At 31.1% G+C, this 14563-nt stretch overlaps 1 protein-coding gene across 1 annotated transcript in view; it reads left to right on the forward strand.

The window, feature by feature from the left end:
* The first annotated feature begins 13946 nt into the window (after positions 1–13946).
* Mct1 (Monocarboxylate transporter 1) overlaps positions 13947–14563 on the forward strand; it is a 64255-nt gene continuing 63638 nt past the window's right edge. Inside the window, exon 1 of the mRNA XM_088229821.1 lies at positions 13947–14542. Within this exon, the coding sequence (XP_088085947.1) occupies positions 14416–14542 (127 nt within the window). The 5' untranslated portion in view covers positions 13947–14415. The remainder of the gene's footprint in view (positions 14543–14563) is intronic.

Consider the following 14563-nt stretch of genomic DNA (forward strand, 5'->3'; position numbering starts at 1 on the left):
TTTGAAAAACCGCCATTTTGCCAAAAAAAATTTTTGCTTATTCCTTCAATTAATTAGAAAATTATATATATTAATTATGTACATTACTTTAGCGAAATCCGTTTGGTTTTTTTATTTTAGATGATCCAGACTAAATATAACGTGGTAAAGCTAGGGTTTCCTAGGACAGCGGTGACCGTATCTTAGCGGCCGTAGTGAACGGTGATGCAGTGGACAGCCGTCGTTACGGTGACTAGAGAGTGGTTTCTTAGGAAAACGGCGTTGTTAAATGTTATCAAAACCGTTTTCCTGGGAAACCACTCTCTAGTCACCGTTACGACGGCTGTCCACCGCATCACCGTTCACTACGGCCGTTAAGATACGGTCACCGCTGTCCTAGGAAACCCTAGCTTTACCGCAAGGCACCTTTCTTGAGAGGATCTCCCGGAGATCAGCTATAGCAGCTTTCAAAATTATTATTTTTACCAATAAAAAATGTTGAAATGTAGTAAAAAGTTTTTGAATTCAAAAGTCTTCTGAGGAAAAATTCTTGAAAAATCGCCTTTTTTGGGCCTCTTGACTGTATATAACCCCTTAAGATGCATAGGGAACAACAAAAGTAAACTAATTACAGGATTTATTTTATCTGTGTCCAGGCGGACGAAGAATACAGTTCTCTGAGCGAAATAGACCCAGAATTCTGGACAAGTATTTTTTACATAATGACTTGTTTCGAGTAAAGTTAAGTCCACCTCGTTGTGTAGTGGTTGGCGCGTTCGCCTACCATTCTCGAGGTCCTGGGTTCGATATCTGGCAGGGTGGAAGTAAAATTTTTTTTTAGGTTTTTTGAACTGCAATATTTCATTGTTTCTGGACATGCACCTAAAGCGTTAGACCGATCACCTAACCTTCATGTAACAGATGATTGCACTACGCTGCATTTGGTTTACCTATGCAGTCCCATATGCACCTCTTGGTGCGGATAGGGGGAAAATAATGATGATGATGTTATATGAAAGCAATAATTTTAGCCTTATGCTTCTGATGTCCATTCAGACATAGGACTAAATAAATTATATTTCTGTAAAAAGACAAGTACTAAAGAAATAAAAAACTAATACAGTTTTCATGTCGATCATGCCGGAAGTCAAACTCAGCACCTCAGCACGGTAGGAAAGTGTGATTCTTGCTACATTATAAGACAATAAAATGGTTTGATTTAAACAGGATTTTTATTCTTATCATTTAAAAAACATACAATCTAAAAAATCGCAGTAAATACGATTTCTGACAGGTAATAATAACTTCCGCTCCAAGGCGCACCCTTATGAATGCGGGTCAAGTGTTTTTACACCGACCCGAACAGACAACTACTGCCAACTAAAAATCAATAAATATCTTTCATTATAAAATTTCAAGAGCCTTTTATCATCCACTATATTTTTTTTTTCATTCAATCTAACATACCTATACAAGTAAAGAACCCTTTGGTATATAGGTAACACATAATGTAGGGTAACGAGAATGCCCGTTCTAGAAAACCTTCTTAAAATTGTGTTTATTTTATTTTCTTTTATATTACTTATTAGGGATATCAACAGAAATACATGTAAAAAAATATAACAAACAAAATATTCGAAGAATAAAATCAATGACAGATATCGACAGAAATACATGAAATACTCGTACAATACATGTTAGTGTGTTTGTGTGAGTGTAAGTGAGTGAGTGGGTGGGTGAGTGGGTGTTTTAATGAAGTGAGGGTGGACCTGTGTGTAAATATTATTGCACAATTTAGGACGAGTCCAACAGCAACAAACTATAAAGCCGTTTTTTTTAAGGATAGGCAGAGATGATAGAACGACATATCACTTAGTCTTTGCGTATTGATTTTGCTTCTCCTACATTCATACATCTTCTCATGCACGCCGACTTTTGACATGTCCATCTTAAAGTGTTTGTTGGATCTGGTCATGCCATGTATTTTTCTGTCTTGCTCTTTTTCTGCATCCATCAATATTCGCATGGTAAATATTTTAAGCCGTTCTTTCGCTGTCCAATCGCTCTACATGTCCAAACCTACCCAGAGTTCGTTTCTTCATTTTGTCGATGATGCTTATCTCAGTCTTACATAAAATACGGATCTCTGCATTGGTATTTTATAATAATAAAATGAAACGCCATGGTAAACACATTGAACTCAATAATAAATACAATGAAATTAATAGTGTCTAAAGTGAAAATATACGAATCTACAGAAACAAAATCAAACCAATTAATTGGATAAACAATTGTTTTCTTGAATGGGGATCCGGCAAATTAAAACTCCGCTTCATTTGCGTTGAAAAATATTTTTATATTATCTTGATAGAAAAATAACCGACAAAATGATAACACAACATCAATAAGAAATTGCAAGATGGTTTCCCTAGAATTGCTATCAGAAATAACTTTGATTTTACAAAGCTTCAATCGATGAAACATGTATGTATTATACTCGTAGAAGCAGTATTGCTTTACATTTATATTGATGCTTCTTTTTATTATAAATAATGCACCGATAACATTTCTTACTTTCACTTGCATATACATATTAAAATACAATTATTACTCATTCATTATACGCAAAACATCATACTTTGCACACACGAACATTGTTTTAAAATTCTGATGAGCTTGCCTTTATTATTTATTTCAATTTCTGAAATCATGCATTATTCTTTGTTTATTTATAACAAAACCTAAAATAAAATGACTTTCAAAATGCGAGGTCTAAAATTAATACTTAACACTAGTCTTTAAGTCTTTGGTGATATTTCACATTGATTATGATCGTTCACGTTTTCTACTCTGTAAAACATTCTTAAAATGTCTTAATTTAGCAGTTATATAATGTTTACAAATACTAACAAAATTGATATTTATTCACATATACATACACCCTCTCCCTCACTTTTACATCCTAACACATGCCCTCATACACGCACACAACCTCACCCAACCTCCTCTCTTCTATACCTACTTGTTGATGAAGAATGTGTTTTTGTGGATATCTATTATTTTATTTTGTTTTATTGAAATGAAGGGCACTTAGTGCCTTTTACATATTAGTTACAAATACAGTTAAATATACATACATGTAAGTATAATTATAAGTAATACAGAGCATTTTAAACAATATTATTAGATAACAAATTAAGAAAGTCTAAAAAAGATAAGCTAGATAAAAAAATTTAATATTACCAGTTTTAGAATTATCGAAGAAAAATTGTAATTTGGTATTGGAAATACTTTTAATCAGTTAAAAAAAAAACTAAGAAAACAATTTTGAATAACATTAAACGATAAAAAATAAATAAATTGTATGTATTATTATTTAAAACTAATACCTAGGTAAATAGTATATATTTATGTATAATGATGTAAAAATAAAATAAAAAATGATAAATATGATGTTATTGGTTTTATTTTTATTTTTTTTGTTTGTACATGTATATTTGTTGTATTGGCGATATACCAAATAAGTAAAATAAATAAATTAAAAAAATTAAAATATTAAAATTATCGTCCTATTTTCAAACAGATCTGAAAATTTCATATATGGCACTTATATTATTAGTTTTGTTGAGTTTTTTGTCCCTCGTGTCTACCAAAAAATATATCTTTTCGTGCCTTAAAAACACCGAGAAAATTAAAATTAAAGATTTGCTTTTCCACATCCAAATGCCTTGAGAAGCTTCTCATATTCATCTTTTATGGTAATGGTTAAATCTACTTTATCTGTCAAGTGACAGAACGTCATCCCTTGAGAGAAACCTTAAAGAATTGGGTTAGAAGGTTTTAACGATGACATTTCATGATTAATCTTGAGATGCTACAAGATTTTGGTTTCAAGTGATATAACGAACCACCATTGAAATACCTTTTAGTATTATTTGAATTAAATTAAGCAAAATATTCGTCAAACATTAATTTGATGAATTGAGTAATTTTTTATTTGGGCTTTAATCTAACTAATATGGCTAATCGGTATGTTATTAGAGTATGAAACGCGTGGCAGAAAAATTTGTTCCAAAGTTTTGAATATCTAACAAAAACAGCAACGAATGTAAATTGCTCAGGTGTCACTAAATGAAGTCAACGACAATGATTACTACGTGTTATAACAGGTGACGAAACCTGAGTTTACGGATTTCATGTCGAAATTGAGGCTTAATCGTCCCAGTGGAGGTATTCTGGATTGCCAAGACAAAAATTGCCGAGCGCGCCGAACATGTCTAACTTTAACGGCTGCCACAGACAAAGTAATCAATGAATACAGCTGAAAAATTTAGCATACTTCACGAGCATATATACCAACCATATAATAAGGAATAGTCCAGAAACTTCATACGCGCATCAAATAGAAGGCGACTAAACTACAATTAAAGAAGTTGTTTTACGTTTTAACCCATTAATTTCTTTGTAGGCGTCGCTCAGTACGCAACTCCCGATTTAAATTCAACTATGCCGTGTTGTGTCGTTTTAAAGAGTAGAAATACTGCTGAGATCTTAAAGAAACAGGATGGGATAACATTTTTTCATGTGTAAGTCGCAAGTGCACATGTAAGTAGGAAATGCATTACATAAAATATGAATTATTTTTCCATCTGTCAGATTATCAAATAAAACAAAATTGACGTTTTGTTTGTGTTGCCAGAGTAGTTAAATTTTTTATGCTATATTGCTCATCTAACGAGGAAAGTAATAAAAATTTGACCCCTCAGATTAAACAACGCCGTGGTGGACATTTGACCGAATTTATCTTTAAAACATCCAATATTATTTAACATGACATAAAAATATCCGTTTTATGTCAAATAAAAATTGTTATATTTTTTAAGTTCAAAGTTCATTAATTAAACTACTCTAATTAAAGGACCCTTTACTTATCTACTTTGATGTGTGAATCAATGTTTCCGAGTGTACAATAAAATTTTAGAGATATTAACAAATTGCTCTTTTTTATATGATTATCTTACATTTTTGGTTTATGATTATATTTTTTGCGATCTGGCAATATTACGCGGTGACTTCACGCGTTCGCTCTGCAAAAGTGAGGCAAATTAGGGGGTATTTCGGACACAGTCCGATGTATTCAAATATGATTCTACGATCCTTCTGGACTATTCTTAATTCTATGATACAAACATAAGAAAAAAAAATTGACAATCGGACTCTCCAAACCCACGAAATTAAAAAATTCCCTTTATTTTCTGAACACAACTCGTACGTATTGTATTATAGAATAATGGAAATAGTTTTTTTTTGATTTTTGAAAAATTCGACTTTAAATGAATTTACAGTTTCAGTAATCAAAAAAAAATCAGTAACATTAAAAATGGATGTAGATGACGTAGCACAAACACGTATTTCTTACTTATAAACATATAAAATACTGGCAAAAGCGTTACCGCATTATACAGGATGTTCTTTAAACCCTGTCACATCCGAAACCACGATGATCAGTATGGACAAAAAGACACATTAAAATATTGAAAAAAATATTTAGATCAATTTTTTTAAAAATAAAATTTAAAAAAAAACAAAAGGTTGCTTACTTCTTCAGGAGAGAAGTGAGGGAAGCTCGGTTGTCGTGGTATCATGCTCCCTCCTCCCCCTCTTGTTTCTCCCCTGCAGAAGTAAGAGTCCATTTGCTTTTTTGATATTTTATTTTTTAAATTTTACATGTTCTAAGAATTTATTTTAATGTGTCGATATGTCTTCTTGCTCATACTGATCATCGTAATTTCGGATGTTACAGGGTTTAATAAACCCCCTGTATATTTCTAGCTTGTAAAAAAGGTAACATTGAACAAATAAACACGTTGGTGTTAGCTTATAATACTATGTGTCCGGTCAACACGTTTAAACACTTAAAAAAGTATTTTTTTACCTTTGATTTTTGCTGTGAACATTTTCATTATGTGTTTTACTTATTAGATTTCCTTTTACCAGGTTTACATTAAGAAATAACTTTACCCGGTTTAACTATTTATAACCGATATAAAAAAAGCTTACTTTCAAAAATATTTATTACCTGGAATAACAATTCACAGGTTATTTCATGCTTATTTTTTTCAAACAGTCAACACTGATATGTGCGCGTGCGCAGTAATTTTTATTACAACAACAAACAAACGTCAAAGTCAAATCGAGACTACTGTCAGTGTAATGGAGAACATAGAGAGTACTACTATATCTTACTACTTGAAAACTTTTACTGGAGTCAAATTTAAAATCAATCTGAAAAAGCACATGATGACTGAACTAACTAGACTAGACGAGACATAAAATGACTAGATAATATTACATTTCTAATGTAACCCTAACGGGTTTTTTAAAATTGTAAATAAATAAAAAATAAAAAAAACATTTCAGATATTATTAAAACAAATTATCAAAAATCACTTGATTCGCATTGAGAAGGTTGCCGGACTTTAAAGTTGAAAAAAAGTCTGATAAACTATCCATTTTGACTACCGAAAAATATGACTTTTGACAGATCGCGTGCTTATTCCAGCGTTGTACCACATAATACGCAGGTATAAGTATAAGATTTAAACCGAGTTTAACTCTATGCGAGGTTTATAACTAATATTTTTTGCTATACCATCATAATTCTACTTCTATTCTCAATCTTAACTTTATACCCGATTTATAAGTAAGGCCCTATGAGTCCAGGCAGGTGAAAAATATCGTTAGAACCTGAACCACGGACGAATGTTTTCGACTCGATGGCTACACTGAGGTAAAAATCCAGAAAAAGAAAATCGAGCTAAAATCCATAGACCACCTCGTTGAGTAGTGGATAGCGCGATCGCCTACCTATGAGGTGCTGGGTTCAATTACTGACAGGATGGACTTGTTCCCGGACTAGCTGAAGCGTAAACATAACAAAACTGATAATGATGCACTGCAATTTATTTATTTATACTTTTGCATTGTATGTATTCTTTTTTGTCTACAGAATAATGTTACCTCACTGGCGAGTCCCGTGCCGAGGGAAACACTTTTAAAAATGTGAAACATGCCTAAGATTAGCTATTTAACAAAGTTAATATAATAATAACAATAAAAAAACGTAAATTATCCAATTAACCTAATTATCATTAACAAAATAAAAAATAAAAAAACTAAAACAATTATAAAAAATACAACCAATTGTATCAATGTATTACCCTTTGCACAACCTACTGGGTGTGAATAGGGAAATAATCAAAAAATTGTTTTAGTAATTTTTTTTTTTTAATAATGGATCACATGCCTTAACCTGTTATTAAGTTAAAACGCAATATTTTAGTACGATAAATATATGTACTCAAAATACTTCTTATCTTATTAGTAAAAGTTAAATATATTATCTTAATTAGATCCGATAAGATGTTCGTACCCTTAAACGCCGTTTACACGTAGACAATACAATATTTTTTTGTCCCAGGACTCGACTATTGTCCACACGTAAACAGCAATTTGTAGGCCGAAAATTGGCCCGAGACATTGCCACTGACACAGACGGGTATGCTATCTCCACGGAACAACGATTACCCCTACCACCGCGCGTGGTCGCCAGAGGTCACATTATCCTCGTATGAACACGCACAGACAGGACCTTGTGATAATAGCGATTTGCTCAACACCAACATGATCGTTTCTGTACATTTTTTCTGCCGAAAACGGAAGGCAGAATTTTTTTATTTGATTAAGTTCATTCTTTAGCAATTCTCATATGTCTTGGTAAAAAAATAATCATTTTTCGTGAACTCGCTCGTAACAAACGCCGTCGTGTATTCATTTTCACAGCGCTCACGTGTGAAGTGCGGAGGTTTTTTTGTATTCTCTCACCGTTTTGTCCCGCACGGACGAGGCTGTTCACGGAGCTAGGACAAGACAATATTGTCATATTAATTGTATTATTCACATGTTAACGGCCCTTTAAGTAGGTACTCCTGCGTTCATGCTTTAAATTAAATGAATAAATAGCTTATATTTCTAGTTCAAGCGAGAACATGTTAGAATGATTTTAATAAAAGCTACCTATTCTTTACTCTTAAATAAAATGGTATTATATCAAAGTCGTAAAATGACGACCCTGCTGATATTACGCAACGTATTTTAATTTAAAATCAGCGAGCAATAATAATTATTAGTATCTTAATTATTTTTTTATACTTCATAAAGAACAAACTATATTTATTTTTCAACCGAAAAACTGTTATTTCGACGATTTATTTAAGAACATTATATAGTTGTGTTTTTTAGCGTCACAGTTTGAGAAATCAAAAGTTACAAATATTGTATGTGCGTTCCAATAAACGGAAAATTTTAACAAAACAGATTTGTATTGACGCACGTTGACACTGTTGACCCAGATGTATGATAACTTAGCCGTTGACATGTATTCTAATAATATTATATTTTGTATATGACTATTTGGTACAATGGTGACATAATTTTAACTTTATATCAAGACGCAAGTGGATCGATTTCTAAAAATGATTTATTTGTATAAATATTTTAATAAATTGATTGTCTTCAAACGATTCTATTCTTGTTAGTGAAAAATTTACCACTCCATACAATTTGCTCAATTTTTTAAATTATTTACCGCCTAATTTACTAAAAACGATTTTTTTCAGTTTTTTTTATTTGGCAACATAATTATGCTCGCATTCATATTACAAGAAAATTTTATTCATGTACCACCAAAGAGACAAGCGATATTTATAAAAATTAACATAATTTTATAACAATCAAATAAACACACATTTTATCAACTTTATGACGAATCTGACTCCTTAGCATGTCATGCCCTCGGTACGTAAGTTCGTTCGTATCCCATATATCTATTTCACTTTAACGGAATCCAAATTTAATTTCGCTTTCGTTTTTACAATTTACAATATACAAACGAACAATCTGTGACTCTTGTGCTAACTACTCTGCCATGTAGGATAGTGGTTGGTATGTTAGACTACCTAGTATAAAAAAAAAACGTTCAAGGTTGTTAGTGCAAAAGTGAAAAGTACTTTGTAATTTATTATAAAAGACGAGTGATACTTAAATCCATATAATTGGAATAACCAGTAACCGGTTTTATGGCTTTCGCGACATATTTGAGACTGGTCAAGACCTAACCTAAAGACCAATCCACCAGACTGTAATTAAACAACCTCAGAGTGGATATTACTCATAAAAAAACCTTTTGTTAGTTCCGACGTTTGATTACCCATTAGTTTTTTATAACACATTTTTTATTTTGTTTGTAGTTTTAGATGGATACCTGAATATCATAAATCATATAAAAATGATGGGCTCTGTTTTTTTATAAGGCAATTAATGAAATATTTATACAAACTTGAAAACATACAATTTGTAGGTATCAGTTGAAACTATTTCACATGCATATAATGTATACAAATCTATAATTTAATATATCTTTATATAGAATCACACAAAATAAACGGACTTATATGCGTTGTTTTTTTATTTTTTTATGTTCTTATACAAGTTAGAAAACAATTAAAAATAAGTTGTAGATGGGTACTTGTTAATTAAAATTTATTCCTAAGATATTATTTCGCAAATTTTGGAGAGTATTTTAGTTATTATATATATAGTATTTTGTTATTTCGTCAGTATATGTTATAATCCCAACATATAATGGAATATTGCATTGCTCGAAAAAAAGACGGTTTAAATATGTCCGTATATTATCTGAGCATTTTCAATAAATGTATTTTATTAGCGAGGTTAAAATCTACTAGATATTTTACTATTTTATATCGAAAACAACGCGGCGTTTTATATAATAATGACACTAAGTACAATCAAATAAACTTCTAATAATATTTCATATTAAATTAGTAAGAATCAAGCCTTTGACCTTGATCATCGTAGCACAAAGCCATTACACTGCGATGTAAACAGGAAGTATTAGAAAATTAATTAATTTTGACTGAAAACCAGTTTATATTAAAATTTTGATAACTACCTAGTACCTAGGCAAGTGTTCATATTTTTATTGGTGTGGACTATTAAGTAAAAAAGCATATAGAACTGCGCTAACGATTATTACTACGTTTTGTAGGAATCTAATTTTAAGTTGATGTAACTACTTTTGATAGTACAATTTGATAGTAACTACCAGAAAAGGTATTTACATTCACATAATATGTACCAGGCTAGCACAACGTGAAAGGTTGTCAGTACAGAGGTTTGTAAACAAGTATGGCCAAAGAACACTTCATTATACAATTACTAAAATTTTTAATAAGATTCCTAAATTGGTTTTAAAAGAAAATGTTGGCAAAGCTTTTAAGAAAAAAATAATAAAATGATTAATGTGTAACAAAGCTTTGTATTGATTATCGTTTAATGTCGTCTATTTTAATTTTTATTAGTAAATTATATGTAAAAATTAGGTATTCTTTTAGTTATTAATAATGTTTATATTACTTTTTAAATTTATATAATTTCACTAACGTTTCTCTTTGTAAAGGAAAAATAAGAAACCTGCTGACAAGCCGATTTCGCGTTTTAGTGGGTTTCATTATTTTTCCTTTTATATTTTCTGCTCATGTTTTTACCTTCTTTAATAATAATTAAAAAAATAATTGAACTTTCAATCCAATTTCACTTTATATTTACACCTTGGGATTTCAGCAAATAATATCAGACTAGCGGGCAACAGGCGATTGTTTCATGCTAAGGAGTTCGGTCCTTCGGGCCTTGCTTTATCGTCCCTGCGGGCCTCAGTTGATGGGCCCTTCGAGCCTCATTAGAACTCGAACCTCTTTGTCACTCAAAATAACGCTGAGACAACAAATATTTATTAAAAAAATAATTGAAAAATCTGTCACTCAAAATAACGCTTTAAAAACCACACAGTTATAATATATTAAATATCCCGGCAGCCTCAATGGTGAAGTGTTTAAGACGCTTGACTCACGCATGGAAGGTTTCGGGTTCGATTGTTGGTGAGAACACAAACATCAAATATGATTAAAGCTAATTTTTTTTTTTTTTTTTTAATTACACCAAATGCCTTATTTAGATATAATTTAAAAGCAAAATTAAAACATTAAAATAACTGCTTTTAATAATGCCATCTAGCGGCTTATTTGTGAAACGTTAAAATATATAAGCTGAGATTTATATTAGCTAAGATTTAATATTATTTTATTTTTGATTATGAATTGAAACGAAAAACTATTTCCTAGAATTTATATAAATATTTTATCTGCCATTTGAAAGATGAAAAAAAATTACACGTCGTCATCGCTAGGCGTTTCATGCCTTTATACAATCTAGCGGCCGATCTGTGAAACGTTAAAATAAGTTCGGTAAGATTTTGGTTTTTATTATTATTTTATTATTTTATTTTTTTATTAAATGAAAAAAAAAGGTTTTTACGAAAATTTATACAAATATTTTATCTGCCATTTGAAACATGTGTAGGATCCCATCGCTATGCGTTTTATGCCTATATACAATCTAGCGGCCGATCTGTGAAACGTCAAAATATACACGCTAAAATTTTTATTAGTATTATTGATTGAAAAAAAAAATTGTTTTATCGGGATTTTTATAAATATTTTATCTGCCAATTAAAAAAAAAAAAAAATCATGGGTGAGGACTCGGTCGATATACACCTTATACAGGATGTTCTTTAAACCCTGTCACATCCGAAACCACGATGATCAGTTAGAGAAAGCAGACATATTGGCACATTAAAATATTTTTTTAGAACGACTAAAATCTTAAAAAATAAAATACAGAGAAAAAACAAATGGTTGCTCACTTCTGCAGGGGGGAAACGAAGGGGGGGGGAGGGGGAGTCTGAACTGCACGGCCGCGCCCCCTTCGCTAAATATTTTAATGTGCCAATATGTCTGCTTTCTCATACTAATCAACGTGGTTTCGGATGTGACATGGTTTAAAGAACACCTGTTTATACTAAGTTTTTGGCGACCGCATGAACTGGAAGCGTGGCGACTTCTGTAATCTGGCTACTCGTTGGTCGGGTGAGGTGGAGGTGGAGGTCTAAGGTCGAGGGTCCTGCAGCTGAGTTTTGCGGGCAGAATGGGCCCATACGGAGGACAGACGCAATCAATTATTTCTAGTCTTAGAGTAATAATATATAAGATTACGGAATGATAAATTATCGTTATTACTGTGCTTTAATTGCGCAGGTAAGAGGTACATGCTAATTTCGTAAAAAAAATTGTTTATTTAGCATTGTTATTTATATATAAAAATGAGGCGAACCCATAAAAAAGTCTTTTTTATAAATATCTCATCACAAAAAAAAAAAAATCTCCCCTTTAATTTGATCGTTCAATCGATCTAAAAAATGCAGTTGAATTTATATATTTAACAGATAAACTAAAATAGGTATAGAGTAATAATACAAATAGATTAGCATCTTAATTAACGACAAAGATCTTTGATGGAATAACAATATTGTATTATTTAAAATTAAATATCTCAATCATAAACAGAAATTGTTATTGCTTGGATATTTTTTAAACTTAAATCGGAAACCATACATATTTGCAAAATATCTTAATGTCAACTGGAGCAGTAATGTTTTAATTTTATATATTAGTCTGTTGTTTGTTATTATCATTTTGATTTCGTAAAAATGACTACGGTATGTACGCATCTTGTTTTTTTTTTAAACATTTATGCAATTCGTTTATTTGACGTTTGTCAATTTTTGCTTTTCGGAATAAAAAAAATACAGTTATAAATCATTTAAAAGGGTACGGTGAGCCCTTTCAAAGGGTTCAATAAAAGCAGGTTTAAGTAAGTGTATCCAAATGGATAAATACATAAGATGCATTTTACTAGTATTATTAATATTATTACAAAGAAAAAATGGTTATTTATGCCGGTTAACAGCGTAAAAATTTGGCACTATTAAATTAATAAAGTTGACATTTAATTGCACGTTGCACGATTGATATAATCAGTTTATTTTCAAACTAAAGTCACCCGTGTGTTAAAATACATATTGCTTTTTAAATTTATTTTATTTTGTAAACACTATTTACTATTTTGTTTTTTCAACGCATATTCTTTGTATAAAACTGTTGTGATGTAATTTGTTATTCCTTTTTTTATTTTTTTATTAATATTTAAAATGCTCATTTCTACCCAACATGTTATTTTAATTTGAAGGTAAAAAAATGTTATCCAGCATATATTAATAAAATAAAATAAATCCACTACATAATTAAAATATTATAAATACATTCAGGTAAAACAAGAAGCTCACAACTTTTAAACTACAATTATTATTGAAAATTCCCTTAAAATACACAATTGACGCCAATAAAATACAAAAATACATAATATAAATAATACATTTTTTTGACAACTTCGAAATTGGAAAAATATCATTTGACTAGATGTTTCCGTATTTAAATTTAATATCCGTTTCACGTTCAAATAAATAAAAAGAAGCCTCTTTCCCTTTGACTGAGTAGAATTTAAATGTAAAAATATATTTTATTTCACACGTCAATACGAGTCTAAGTTTTGAAACGAGAAAGTAGAGAACTTTATCGGAACAGTTAGACTCAACTATGTTTATGTTGCTTGCAAACCCGACGCCGACGGTTGGGCCTGGTTGCTGGTTGCGTACTGCGAATCAACACCATTTTATTAAAAAAAACTACTAGTGTAACAAAAGTTATTTTAATGAAAATTGGTTATTTCAATAACATAAAACTACAAAATGCACTTAGTGAATCAACATTATGATATTGCTAATTTACTTAATTATTATTCAATGGTGGTGATACGAGTAGTTGCCTTGCGCTGTTAATCTTTTCAACTGTACATTACCGTTTACTTGCAAAATTTCTTGTTACAAAGTAATCGTGACAATCTAAGTAATTATTATTTCCTTTCATTACAGGTTGCAGAATCGTTCGATCACCTGACGGCTGGAAAAACTACACATAATCTCACATCAGATCGCAGCAACACAGTCGATAGAACGCGCTTGAATGGATAAATCAAGCCGAGAAAATAATTCAAAGTGCACTTGCTCCGCGGATTGCCAAATGCGTCAATTCGTAAAACAAACGAAAATAAATTATTTTAAATAATAATATAATTATCACGCGATAATAAACAATGTGCAATGTGAACAGATAACCCACGGGGTAAAAAATATGTTTTTGTTTTTTTTTTACTTTAATTTTTTTGTTGCGTTTTAATCGCTATTTGATAAAATTAGTTTATTATTTAGTGTAGTTTTTGTGTAATCATTCAAATCTGCTCGTTGATCGATAAGTTGTACAGTTCTTAGCGGTGAATTTAAGTCAGTATAATCGATTTCGTAACCGTGATTTTGTGATTGTTATATTTGTGTGAGTGGCAATATGTCTCATGGAGTTATGGAGAAGAAGAGGGGGGAGGGAGAGAACGGGAGATGCTCCCCGCCCCCTCCCCCGGACGGGGGTTGGGGGTGGGTTGTCGTACTTGCATCCTTCATGATACACATCGTTAGTAAGTATTCAACGCGATTTT

Source organism: Micrasema longulum, unplaced genomic scaffold, assembly GCF_059751315.1.
Source record: "Micrasema longulum isolate JH-2025_06_02 unplaced genomic scaffold, ASM5975131v1 h1tg000056l, whole genome shotgun sequence".
NCBI classification, from domain to species: Eukaryota; Metazoa; Arthropoda; class Insecta; order Trichoptera; family Brachycentridae; genus Micrasema; species Micrasema longulum.